We start from the raw sequence: 12,701 nt of genomic DNA, 5'->3' as shown, positions 1-12,701 counted from the left end.
GACAACAAATATATAGTAGCAGCAGCAAAGGAAACTGCTAGAGAGCCCTGCTTAAATGGAACACAGATAGGCATGTCCAAAGTAGGACATGCCTATCTCTCCGAGTGCCAACCATTTCTTGCCCCATAAAAATATGCATCTAGAGTTGCTGTTTCATAGGGTGGTGTCGAGCAAGAGTGGGAGAAGAATGCCTGCTGAAATGAGTGACAGTGTATTTTATGATGCTCAGGAACAAAGGATACTCCTTTGACACCTACATGGGAGCCCCTACAGCACTGTGAGCACCTGTAATTACCATTTCTTGGATCAGCAAAAATTCAAGCTGCAAACTAAGGCAGCAATCCAGAACTGGTGCTCCTGCTGGGGGCCAAGACACTGTTAAGCTTGCGCATAAGGTAGCACTCTTCACAAGGATGCACGACCAAGGGTGGAGTGTGGGAAGCAGTTGGGTGATGAACTTTCCTTAGGTAAGCCTCAGAAAGTCCCACAGAACCAAAAATGTCGGTTTTCTCTGCCAGGCAGCAACTGTTAAAAAAAACACAGGAGCCCAAACTAAAGGGAGAAACTTGTCAGCAACCACAGGATAGGCATAATGGAAAGCTCTGGACTCTTACTCACCATCATAAGCCACACTTAAATAAATAACCATAACACAATAGAACATAATAGAATATCACAAATACAACATAAATCATATTGTGAAACAATTGCAACCTATAAAACACTCTTAACAAAGCAAAACATCACAATTAAAGCAAAAGTCCTATTATATGATTAACAAATCAACACGGCATTTTTAATCTATAAAACAATATTAACAACAGCAGTTAAATTTATTCTTAATTATTTACAGCCAGGGACGCGGACTTATAAAAAATATTGGGGGGGCCCGGGAAAGCTCATGAATAATAAATAAGCTCATGAATATGCAAATAAAGTGGTGCCGCCTCCTCGTGAGCGAATAGGGGAGAGCGTGCTGCGCCTATTAATCAGCTCCAAAGGAAATTGCTCGGAGCTTTTGCTCGGGAGGGAGGGCAGGAGGCATGCAGCCCGCCCCTCCCTGTGCATTTTGGGCTGGGGGAGGGGCGGCGATGGCGCTCTGCTGGAGGGGCCCCGGAGATTATTGGGGGGGCAGAGCCCCCCCAAATGAATTTTTGAGGGGGCTCGGGCCCCCTCAAGCCCCATGGAGTCGGCGCCTATGTTTACAGCAAAACAAGACAATAGAACTGAAAATTTGCAAACCTGACCCTAAATTTATTTAAGCAGAAACAAGTTCCACTGAGTTCAATGAGAGTCACTACCTTAAGAATACTTATTACGGTCATTTAGGATGCTTAGATTTTTAGGTACAGATAGGTAGCCGTGTTGGTCTGCCATAGTCAAAACAAAAAAAATTTTTAAAAAAATTCCTTCCAGTAGCACCTTAAGACCAACTAAGTTAGTTCTTGGTATGAGCTTTCGTGTGCATGCACACTGTGTATCTGAAGAAGTGTGCATGCACACGAAAGCTCATACCAAGAACTAACTTAGTTGGTCTTTAAGGTGCTACTGGAAGGAATTTTTTTTGTTTAGATTTTTAGGGAAAGCATTAGCAGCAGGGCCCCCATTAAGGATCTAGACCAGCATGGGGATATACAGAAGGGGACCCAGGTAGGGGTTCCACCAGGGACCCCTGACCGTTAGGTCCAGTCGTGGACGACTCTGGGGTTGCGGCACTCATCTCGCTTTATTGGCTGAGGGAGCCAGCATACAGCTTCCGGGTCATGTGGCCAGCATGACTAAGCCGCTTCTAGCGAACCACTTTACCTTCCCGCCGGAGCGGTACCTATTTATCTATTTGCACTTTGACGTGCTTTCAAACTGCTAGGTTGGCAGGAGCAGGGACCGAGCAACAGGAGCTCACCCCATCAACAGGATTTGAACCGCCAACCTTCTGATCGGCAAGCCCTGGGCTCTGTGGTTTAGACCACAGCGCCACCCGCGTCCCACCAGACCTGGAGCCAGCCCTATTTCCCCTCCATTCCATCCTAGCAATCAAGAGGCTTTCCTGCGGTGGGACCAGATTCTCCATACGGGTCAGTGGTCAGCAACTACTACTACTAACTCAGTATGCAAAAAATGTGAAATGCGAAAACTTTGCAGAGAGGCTTAGGAAGTTTGGTGGTTCGAGCCCACCCAGGGGCAACAGCTGTGGGCAGGATTCAATGACCCTTCCAACTGGGCTGTTCTACAAAAAGAGCAACCAAAAAAATAATAATAAACTAAGCACTGTTAAGTTCATAAATACACTCTTCTCCACCAACCCCATGACTCCCAATCTTACACTGTGACCTGCTCCTTAAAATACACACGCACAGAACGCAGAGATCAATTCAAAGAAGGGAAGCGGGCAGCCCATTGGCCGAAGCTTGCCGCCCCCGCCCCGCCCCCGGCAAAAAGTCGCCTACAACTCCCAGCATGCAGCGGGCCAGAGGCGGTTTTTCTGCATTCGTGCGAACTGGCATCAGGGAAGGAGCGATTGGCAGAGAGGTGGCTTCTGCTGTTGCAACTGCGGGTGTTTTGCTGCTTCTTCGCTTGGGGGTGTCCGGGATCGCGCGAGGCCGAGCAAGGGCAGAAAGGCCAGCAGCAAAGCAAGAAGCAAAGTCCTTTGGTCCGGAGAATCGGGGACCGGCTTCTGCCCTCTCTCCTGGAGGCAACGCGATCCAGCGCAGAAGAAGCAGCTCCGAAAGGTCAGCTGCAGCAGAACCGAAAGCCTTTCCTGTACCTTGGAGCCCGTGACGAGCCGGGCAGTGGAATGCTGCGCGTGTGTCTACTCGGGAGTAAGCCCCACCGAGTTCAGTAGGGCTTGTTCCCGGGCAAGAGCTTACAGGGCTGGCTGCCTGGCAGGAGCTTGGCAACATAAAAATAAAAAAGATCCCAGAGATCCCGCTTCATCGATCACGTGAAGGGTCGGTAGAGAAAGAGGAAACTGCTGTAAGGTAAAAAAAGGTAAAGCTGCTGTAAACACGGAGGCCAGAAATGTGCGCAAGAGGTGCAGTCTTGTGGCCCTTCTTTGCAAAATCCCATGCTTGTTAAAGGTACCCATCCAACCTTTAAGGTATTTTCAGTTTGCCTCCTTAGTTCATACACTATATCTTCCCATTTTGAACATTCAATATCACTTGGCCGTAATGGCCAGAATCCTCTGTATCAAGTGAGACACAGGTTTATTTTTTCTCTTGCAGGGAACTGTGATTCTGGTAAACATGCTGCACACGAAGGTGAAAACGGAAAAGCCAGGTAAGGGGGCTCTGAAAAAACTCTGCCACGAAAGTCAGGGGAAAGCAGCAGCGGCTGAAAGGGCAGTGCAGAAGTGACCTCATCATTGCAGCCCCACAGCACCCACTGGGCATGAGGTTGGGGACAGCTGCTATGGCGAGAGAAGAGATCCTATGTTGTACTGTAAAGTGGAGGGGATGGGTAAACGCTTTCTGCCAGAATAATGATTTTCCTCTCCTGCGGACCTTCCCCAGATCTAGAGACGGCCAATGCTCGAAACCGCCTCGATGCTGTGCTGCAATGCCTACTCGAGAAGTCTGAGGTTGATCGGTAAGTATTTCCAGGTTCTTTTGGGTTAAGGAGTCGGCAATGTGTATGCTTGCGATTTCTCATCTAGCCTTGCCTAGAAGGAAAAGGCCTTAGATTCCTTGTGGCGTGCTTTGCGACTAGCTCCTTCTCCTGCAAGGAGTACAGTGGTTCCTCAGGTTAAGTACTTAATTCATTCCGGAGGTCCGTTCTTAACCTGAAACTGTTCTTAACCTGAAGCACCACTTTAGGGGCCTCCTGCTGTTGCTGTGCCGCCGCTGCACGATTTCTGTTCTCATCCTGAAGCAAAGTTCTTAACCTGAGGTAATATTTCTGGGTTAGCAGAACAGCTGGGTTAGCTTACAGCTGAAGCATATGTAACCCGAGGTACCACTGTAGTTGCTCCAAGAGGTGGGTCCTCAAGTGAGATGCCAGTTTTCCTCCTCGGACACGGCTGCTGACATCCTGTTCCCCCTTTTCCTGACTCATCTCCGCAGGGAGCAGATGGAAGAGGACTCTGGGAAGACTCCCTCAGATGTACTCAGCAAGTAAGATGCTCAAGCATTCCCTAGTTGCCTTCGCTTGCCCTTGACTGCTGTGCCATGCCATGAAGTTTTTGGGTGGGGAGGAGGCTGTTGCCAAGAGCCAGCTCCTAGATAGCTATAATAATATTGTAGCTATGTCTGCCAGCCAGGGAAAACTGGGGTGGGTGGAGGAGATTCCTGTATTGAAGTAGTTGACCTACAAAACTAAAATTCTTTGATCCTGTGGTCCTGCCACTTTGGAACTAAGAATTGCCCTTCTAGACCGGGCAAAGGTCCATTTTGTCTAGTATCCTATTTCCGGGATCCTGGGCAGCAAACAACACCATTCCCTTTATTTCTGATGGTTGGGCTGAGGGTGCCAGAGTTGCCAGAATGGTACCACCCATGCACAAAAAAGTTAGACCTGGGAGAACTCTAGGTTTGCAGAAGTAAAATATATTTTAAAAACTGCTGTGGCAGTGCAGAATGGTAATGACCATACTTCATTGTTTATTCCCAGCAGTTTAGGGTTGGGTGGATGAGGCTGATAGTGTAGCCCCACTTACCTGCGAGTAAGCCCCACTGAATCCAGTAAATCCACTATGACTGCACATACTTCCTGTGTTACACTGAATGTGAACAGGTGGGCAAGACTCTTGCCCAGGCGTATGTTGAAACTGAGTAAAGGAAAGATTTCTCCCCCCCCCCCCGAGGCCCACCTCTGTTGAGAATCATGTGTTTAGACAGTTGGCTTTTGTTTCCTGCTTCTTCTCTGGGTTTCTTTCCTTTCTTTTCTCTCCAAAGTGTCTAGGACAGGGGTCAGCAACCTTTTTCAGCCATGGGCTGGTCCATCGTCCCTCAGACCATGTGGTGGGCCAGACTATATTTTGAATAAAAAATATGTACAAATTCCTATGCCCCACAAATAACCCAGAGATGCATTTTAAATAAAAGCACACATTCTACTCATGTAAAAACACCAGGCAGGCCCCACAAATAACCCAGAGATGCATTTTAAATAAAAGGACACATTCTACTCCTGTAAAAACATGCTGATTCCCAGACCGTCTGCAGGCTGGATTGAGAAGGCGATTGGGCCACATCCGGCCCCCGGGCCTTAGGTTGCCTACCCCTGGTCTAGGAGAATGGAAGGAACCTGTGAAAATGAGCCTCACAGCTTTGCCCTAAATATCCTGATATGTTAGGGATATAACAATATGCAGAAAATAAACAAACCTATCTACTAGGTTTTGTGTGTCTGTGTTTGCCAAGAGGGCTAATAGAAAAGATCTTAATTTGTAAAGTTGCTGTGGGATATTTATTTTTATATAAGGGCTTTAAAAATGGAGCCGACTTCTACTGAAAGTCATGGGAGAGGAGTGTTCTTGGGGGGCCCCAAACCCTAAGAATGGTTAATCCTCTCCTGGGACCAGCTATCCTGGAGAGTAGGGTGTTGGTTTTTTTCCTTTTTCTTCTTGCTGGTGAAGCTGTTGCATTCTGGGCAATTCCTAAATCCTCTTGCTTTGCGGTTTCAGGGACTCTTCTCCTACTGCCACAGGAAAGAGGTATGGTTCTTTACAGCGTCTTTCCCACCTGTTGATAACAATAGCATGGGAGATTTCAGATTTCACTTTTCTTAGCTCAGCTTAGCTCAGACTCTTAATCTCATAGTTGTGGGTTCAAGCCCCACATTGGGCAAAATATTCCTGCATTGCAGGTGGTTGGATTAGATGATCCTCGTGGTCCCTTCTTACAATTCTGCGAGTCTGTTATTCCACTGTACTCATTCACCGGAAGATGGCATTTAGGACTAGGCAGTGTGGATTGGCCAGTTGATGCTCCTGAGCTGGATTTCAAATAATAAAGTTAAGTAAGCCTATCACTCAAAATACACCTTCTGGAGGTTCTCTAGCACAGGTCTCTCAGGCTTGAAACTATTGCTGCTGCAAACATCAGACTGTTGGTTGTATCCTGTGTTAGTCCTACTCAGTAGATCCGTTGCCATTAATGGACATGACTAACTTAGGTCCATTAAGTTCAGTGGATCCTACTCTGAGTAAAACTGAGTTAGCCCTGTGTTACTTCATGGGCTCACACATTTTGGTTGGCTTTGTTGGCCAGCTGTTGCTTGTATTTGCCACCAACACCACCCACTGACATGCAGGGGGAACTTGAGGAAAGGTTGGGATCTTGTGCCTGAGCACACACAGACTGAGAAGCAGTGCAGCTTCTTGCTGCTTCCAAGGTCCTCAGAGCCTGTCTCAAGGTCAACAGGTGAGCCCTCTCCCTTCGTCCCTCCAGGTGTTGCAGAATGAACTACAGCTCCTGTCAGCCCCAAAAAGCATGGCTAGTGGCCTGGGATGATAGAAATTGTAATTCAGCAAGACCTGGAGGGTCAGATATTCCAGCTTTTAAGGCTTGCGCTATGCAGCATTTCCATCAGATTTTGTATTTTGTGTTTTTTATGTTGTAATTTTATGCTGTGAACTGTGCAATATACAAATTTAATAAATAATAGTAATAATAATCAGCCAGTGTTAGCGGCTTTCAGTTTTGGTTGCACAAGAGATGCTGTGCCTTGCCCCCAGGACTTGGAAAGTGCCTCCAGGCCTTTCTGACACTTGTGCAGCGAGTCGGCTAGCTGCACAGTTTCTAAACTGTGGCGTTGCTCTCAGGCCGTCCAGCCGGTTCTCTCACCACCGCCGCAAGAAGAGGAAAGAGACGGATGATGGATTGACGGAGGGTGGGCAGCAGAAACAGAGTGAGTAGAAACATTGGGCTGATCCAGCAGGACTCCTCCGAAAGATGTGGTTGATCTCAGAGTTGGCCGAACCAGGATGTGGGTGGAGCCTATCCCCTCCTTGAAGCTGGCAATCCTTGAAGCCAGTGCAGGCCAGCTTATCCGAGCAAATGGGGCACTGCCCCATCAACTTCATTCTGCCCTTAGCCATTCCCTGCCTCCTTCCTTACAACTGGTAAGGTCATGGCTTTGTGTGTCATTGGCTCTGGCTCCACCTATTGTTACCAACACTGGTAATAATAATAATAATAATAATTGGACATGTCTTTAAGTTAACATCTTACATTAAAAACCTGACAGTACCAAATTATCAAAGGTTTTTCACCAAAGCCAGACTAAACGTCTTTCCTTCTGCCGTGTTGGATGGCAGGTTGAGAGGAGTTCCCTACCAGGACAGACTTTGCTCGTGTGCTCAAGACATCAATTCCATAAAACATATTTTGCAGCACTGTGCAAAATATGAGCAAGCCAGGGCTGAACTGATACTACCCTTGCTGGTACCTTTCCCAGGAAAATCAGAGGCTCACTATGTCAGGTTCCTATTGGAAGACCGGACAAATGCTAGAACATTAGCAGTGGCAAAGTTTTTAATCAGTGGTTGCAAGAACCAATGATTCCTATCCTTAAGTCTGAACAAAATGCTTGTTTAACCTGGAGGTAGGCTGTCTGAATTGTGCATTGCTTTGTAACGATTTGTTGAGTCTCTGGACCATAATAAAGATTGATTGATTGATTGATTGATTGATAATAAATGGAGCCCTTATTGGCTCCCATATAACCCCAAGAATTGGATGACATTTTAAAAGGGCTGCCTTGCAGAGCTATGTCTTGCTACCTTGTCCCCCGCAGACACCTATGTCATCAAGCTGTTTGACCGGAGCGTCGACCTGGCTCAGTTCTCGGAGAGCACCCCGCTGTACCCCATCTGTCGGGCCTGGATGCGGAACAGCCCCATGGTCCGGGAACAGGAGCGATCTCCCAGCCCGAATCTGCCTGTCCTACTGGAGGATGAGGAGGTACTAAATAAGAGGCCCTCACTTAGGAAAGGGTGTGGCAGGGCCAGTCCTCTCATTGGGCAGAGTGAGCCCTTTGCCACAGGTGGCAGACAAGGGGGAGGTAGCAGACTGGTATTCCTCCCCCCATCCGCTGCTGCCGCCATCTTGTTTCAGTGTGGCAGGGCCTGGCAAAGGTGGCCCAGAAAACTCTCACAGCTTACTATTACCTCAAGGGATCTAGGAATGCCTGTGCTACTACCACCTAATCCAACATCAAAAAATATTACCACAAAACTTCAGAGGGGAAGGGTTGGCTGTGGTCGGTCTGCACTGACATTGGGCAGAATTCTACCCAGCTGCCATGAAAACAAAGCTCACTCTTTTTGATTAATACTCTTTTGTGTGTACTGGCGAGGTTCAACATGTTAGGCCACACCTTGGCTCAGCAAGACCACACAAATTTGCAGGCCTCCCAGAGAGGAGCTCACACAGCCACTTTGCTTCTGAGTTTTAAATAACCAATAATTTGCTGCCACCTCACTCTGCCCAATGATGAGGCCAGCCCTGCAGTGTGGCATAGTGGTTAGAGGTTTGGTCTTGGCTCCTGGCTCAGAGATGGAAAGAAGATAAAAGTTCCAGCCAGAGAGGAATGGCTGATGAAGGTGATGGACTATGCCGAAATGGTGAAACTGACTGGGAAAATCAGAAACCAGGAAGAGAAGAATTTTAAGAAGGAATGGGAAAAATTTATAATGTACTTAAGAGAACACTGTAAACAACTAAAAACTTTGGCAGGATTTGAGTGGTGCTTGTAATGTACAAGAAACTATGGGAAAATAGATTATTATTCTTTTAACAAATTAGAGAAAATAAGATAAGCACATGAAGGGGGAAAAAGATTGACAATGGTAACAATGGAAGGGCAGAGGGAAGTCAAGAGATTCAGAGGAGTCTAAATGAGGAGGTGAAAGATGTGTTTGAATTTAAATTTGTTATGTAAAACTTAATAAAAATATTTTTTAATAAAGAGGTTTGGAGTTGGACCGCAGAGACCAGGCTCAAATCCCTACTCAGCCCCCCACAGCACACAATCGTTGCCTAACCTACCTCCCAGATTACATTGTGATCATGAAATTGGAACATTCCCATGTATACTGCCTCAAGCTGGGAAAGGGGTGGGGTATAAACATAGGAAATGAATGGAGGGGGAGGACTTTTCGGCTTGGCAAGTCCACAGTCGAAGAGATACTGAACCTGTGCCTCTCTTCTTTCCCCGTGTTTTTGATCCTAGGGCGCCGAAGGTCTGAATGGGAAGAGCCAGGATGTGTACAAGCTGCCGCCTCCTGCTCCCTGCCACACAAATGCCGCAGGGGAACCAGTAAACCTTCGTATCCCATCCCCGCTAGAGCCTGAAGACAAGGCGAAAGTAGCTGCTGACACGGTCAGAGCACCCTAAAAGCAGGGAGTTGGGGGAGAAGGGAGAAAAGGAGTGTGGGAGCTCTGCTGATTTGAAGCAATTTATATTCAGGGATGTGGGTGGCACTGTGGGTTAAACCACAAAGCCTAGGATTTGCCAATCAGAAGGTCAGCGGTTCGAATCCCCGTGACGGGGTGAGCTCCCATTCCTCGGTCCCTGCTCCTGCCCACCTAGCAGTTTGAAAGCACATCAAAGTGCAAGTAGATAAATAGGTACCGCTCTGGCGGGAAGGTAAACGGCATTTCCGTGCGCTGCTCTGGTTCGCCAGAAGCGGCTTAGTCATGCTGGCCACATGACCCGGAAACTGTACGCCGGCTCCCTCGGCCAATAAAGCGAGATGAGCGCCGCAACCCCAGTCGGCCACGACTGGACCTAATGGTCAGTGGTCCCTTTACCTTTACCTATATTTATATTCAGTTCTTTTTTTCTGGGGGGACACAGGGGACACATACCCCTAAACATTTTGTGAATCTAAGTTTGGCCTCTTTGAGGGGCAGTATTTCAATATGAGTAGGAAAATGAGAGTACCCCTAAGCATTTTTTTTAGGGGGGAAAGCACTGTTTATATTTATATCTTGCTCTTCCTCCTGCAGGAGCCAAGAGCAGCAAACACATCCACAATAAGGATCCAGTGAACTGTAGTGCTGAGAGCTGTCAGGAAATCCCATTCCCCTCACAGAGCTGCAATTTCCAGGAAGAGGGTCTGACTGTGAAACCACTTTGTGAATTGTAGCTCTGGGAGGGGAATTGGGAGAAGGGTCTCCTGACACCTCCCAGCATTAAATCACAGTTCCCAGGACTCTTTGGGGGGAAGGCGTGACTGTTTAAAGTGGCATGATACTGCTTTAAACGAATTGTGCAGATGGGGGCCTCAGCTTCACCTGCTGCAGTGTTAAAATCCTTGGCCAGGCTGGGCAGCCACGGACTGCAATTCACCACAGCGTTCCCTCGGTTTCTGGAATACCTGGGGAAATTTGTAAGAGCTTGCAGTTTGCTCTAAGCAATATTGAGTGCTGTTGGGTTTTATTATTGAGACTGGGGACTGAACTCTTCTTTTTCCTTATTGTTGCATTAGTATGACATCTCAAAGTTGCAAGCTTCTTTTGAGCTATGTGGGAAAGCTGAGTATAAATAACTACAAAGGCTGAACAACCATCAACTAATAGTTACTGAACTAGAATTTTCCGGCAAGTTTGATTCTATTCACTAGGGGCTCTGTCAAGACCAGGGATTTCCCGCTGTTCACATTCTCTCTCTTCCCCTCCACCTTTTTTTTATGTGTGTAGATAGAGTTGTCAACTGAGGGTGGCATTTTATCTGAAGTGGACGGCAGCCAATAAACATATAGGAAGCCTTATACCAACCAAAACATTGATCTCTGAAGCTTAGTATTGTCTGCTACTGGTGGCAGCTGCACTCGCATAAATACACAAATTTTACACGTGCAAATATTGAATGTATAGGCCATTTTAAACATTTTCTTTTAACAAGTAAAGATAATTATTTAAGGTCAATGGACTCTCAGCATGTTGACTGTGATTTCCGCAAGAAAATATATCTCTGCATTTTTATTTTCTCCAACTAAGGGGGTTACTGCATCTTCATTTCATTTGCTTCTTGGCCTTTGGATAGCTTTTGAGTTGATTGGGTTATTTTGCTTGCCAGGCTGCTGTGTCAGCCCTACAGGGCTTTAGGCCAAGCAGAGTGCTGACGAAATCCCTTCTCTCTCTCTCTCTCTCTCTCTCTCTCTCTCTCTCTCTCTCTCTCTCTCTCTCTCTCTCTCACCAACTCCAGGCTTCTGATGCCGTACCATCAATGTCCTCCCTCATCTACAAGAACATGGAGCGGTGGAAGAAGATCAGGCAGAGGTAGGATGCTGGGCTCTGGAAGCAAGGAGGAGGAGGGCATGAGCCAGAGAACCTTTTGCAGAGGAGGCCGGTCCATTAAGGCAAACTGGGGCACTGCCCCACAAACTGCCAGATTCATTTATGACCATTGTCCTTTATTAATTGTGTTTAGCACCCTTCCTTGGTAGATCTCAGGGTGGTTCGCGAGCATAAAAATACTAGATTAAAACTCAGAATACATAATAAAAACAGGAATGAAATAAACCCATAACCGCCCCTCCCCAGCACTCACACAAACACATTTTCAGTGATATAGGATGTTAGCCAAAGGCCTGGCTGAAGAGGAATGTTTTTGCCTGGCACCTAAAAGTGAATAATGGTGCCAGGCAATTTAGGGTGGTGCAAGCTGGTCGCCCACACAGGGCACCAAGCTGAAGGAATGCCAAATAACAACACCACCAGGTATATAAAAAATCAACTGTACCAAAATGAATTATTGTGAAAATAAGAAGGGGGGGATTTTGTCCTCCCTCAGGGCACCATATTACCAAAGCCACTGCCACCAACTTCATTCTGCCCTCAACCCAGCCCCTTACCTGCCTCCCTCCTTACCTGTGGCCAGTCAAGGGAGTGGCCCTGGCTTCCTCTCCATTGATTCCTGTAGAGCAGAAGAGCTTTCCAAACTGTGTGTTGCAGCACGTTAGTGTGTAGGCATGCTTGTGTGAACGCTCTTATAAGGGGTTACTTTAACCTCCGGCTTACTAGTAAAACCGAATTACCGACGCATGACTAAAAAATGCGTCACTGACATGAGAAGTTTGGGAAGCTCTGCCATAGAGCTTAGCAGGGAGGAAATTGGAGACGAAACTAGAACTAGGTAGCTCCGCCCACCATAAGACTCTAGCGCCACCTACCATTGGTCTCCCCGCCTTACACCCTACCAACCTCAAGGGGCACCAGCGACCGCTGTTTGTGGGGATCGTGGGAAACAACTGATCTGAGAGAGCCATGGGTATAAAGAGACGTACGGGGCTGTGTGGCTGACTTGTAGCCTCCGCTATTCACAGGTGGAAAGAGGGATCGCACAAGAACCAGCTGCGATACTCGGAGAGCATGAAGATTCTGAAGGAGATGTACGAGCGGCAGTGAGAGACACACCTGACCATAGCCAACAACCTTGTAAATCTCCCCTTCCCTGGAGTCCTTTGCCTTGGCATTAACTGGCTTCAGTTTTATGGAACAATAAACACAGTATTTGGAATAGTATATATGAGTATATATCTGTTTCTTGGAGCTGAGGAGGACCCACACAGGTAAACCAGGATGCTATGAATTGTCTAGAGGTGTTGATAATCTGTGTGAGGTTGGGCAGCTTCTTCAGACCCTAGACTTGATTCCCTTGGCTCCCCCACCCCCAGGCTGCCCAATGAATCCTCTTGAGGCAGAAAATAATATAAAGAGTTTTCTGCCTCAGCAAGGATCTTCCTTAGCCCT

At 47.2% G+C, this 12,701-nt stretch overlaps 1 protein-coding gene across 6 annotated transcripts; it reads left to right on the top strand.

Moving 5' to 3' along the window:
* Positions 1 to 2,442: 2,442 nt before the first annotated feature.
* On the top strand, positions 2,443 to 12,471 carry LIN37 (lin-37 DREAM MuvB core complex component). 6 transcript variants are annotated; one of them, XM_081920891.1, is made up of 10 exons: positions 2,443 to 2,529; positions 3,225 to 3,279; positions 3,513 to 3,588; positions 4,062 to 4,112; positions 5,624 to 5,653; positions 6,764 to 6,849; positions 7,738 to 7,904; positions 9,175 to 9,324; positions 11,155 to 11,228; positions 12,275 to 12,471. In XM_081920891.1, the coding sequence occupies exons 1-10, from the start codon at positions 2,458 to 2,460 to the stop codon at positions 12,354 to 12,356; spliced, it is 843 nt and encodes a 280-aa protein (XP_081777017.1). In that variant the 5' UTR covers positions 2,443 to 2,457; the 3' UTR covers positions 12,357 to 12,471. The 6 variants fall into 6 exon arrangements, with proteins under 6 accessions (XP_081777017.1, XP_081777018.1, XP_081777022.1 ...); XM_081920896.1 differs by lacking the exon at positions 2,443 to 2,529 and adding an exon at positions 2,569 to 2,729; XM_081920895.1 differs by lacking the exon at positions 2,443 to 2,529 and adding an exon at positions 2,569 to 2,978.
* The last annotated feature ends 230 nt before the right edge of the window (positions 12,472 to 12,701 follow it).

The sequence above is a fragment of the Podarcis melisellensis genome (assembly GCF_964234715.1).
Source record: "Podarcis melisellensis genome assembly, chromosome: 8".
In the NCBI taxonomy this organism is placed as follows: domain Eukaryota; kingdom Metazoa; phylum Chordata; class Lepidosauria; order Squamata; family Lacertidae; genus Podarcis; species Podarcis melisellensis.
The sequence above is the reverse complement of the archived record's forward strand: the minus strand, read 5'-3'. Positions and strand labels throughout refer to the sequence as shown.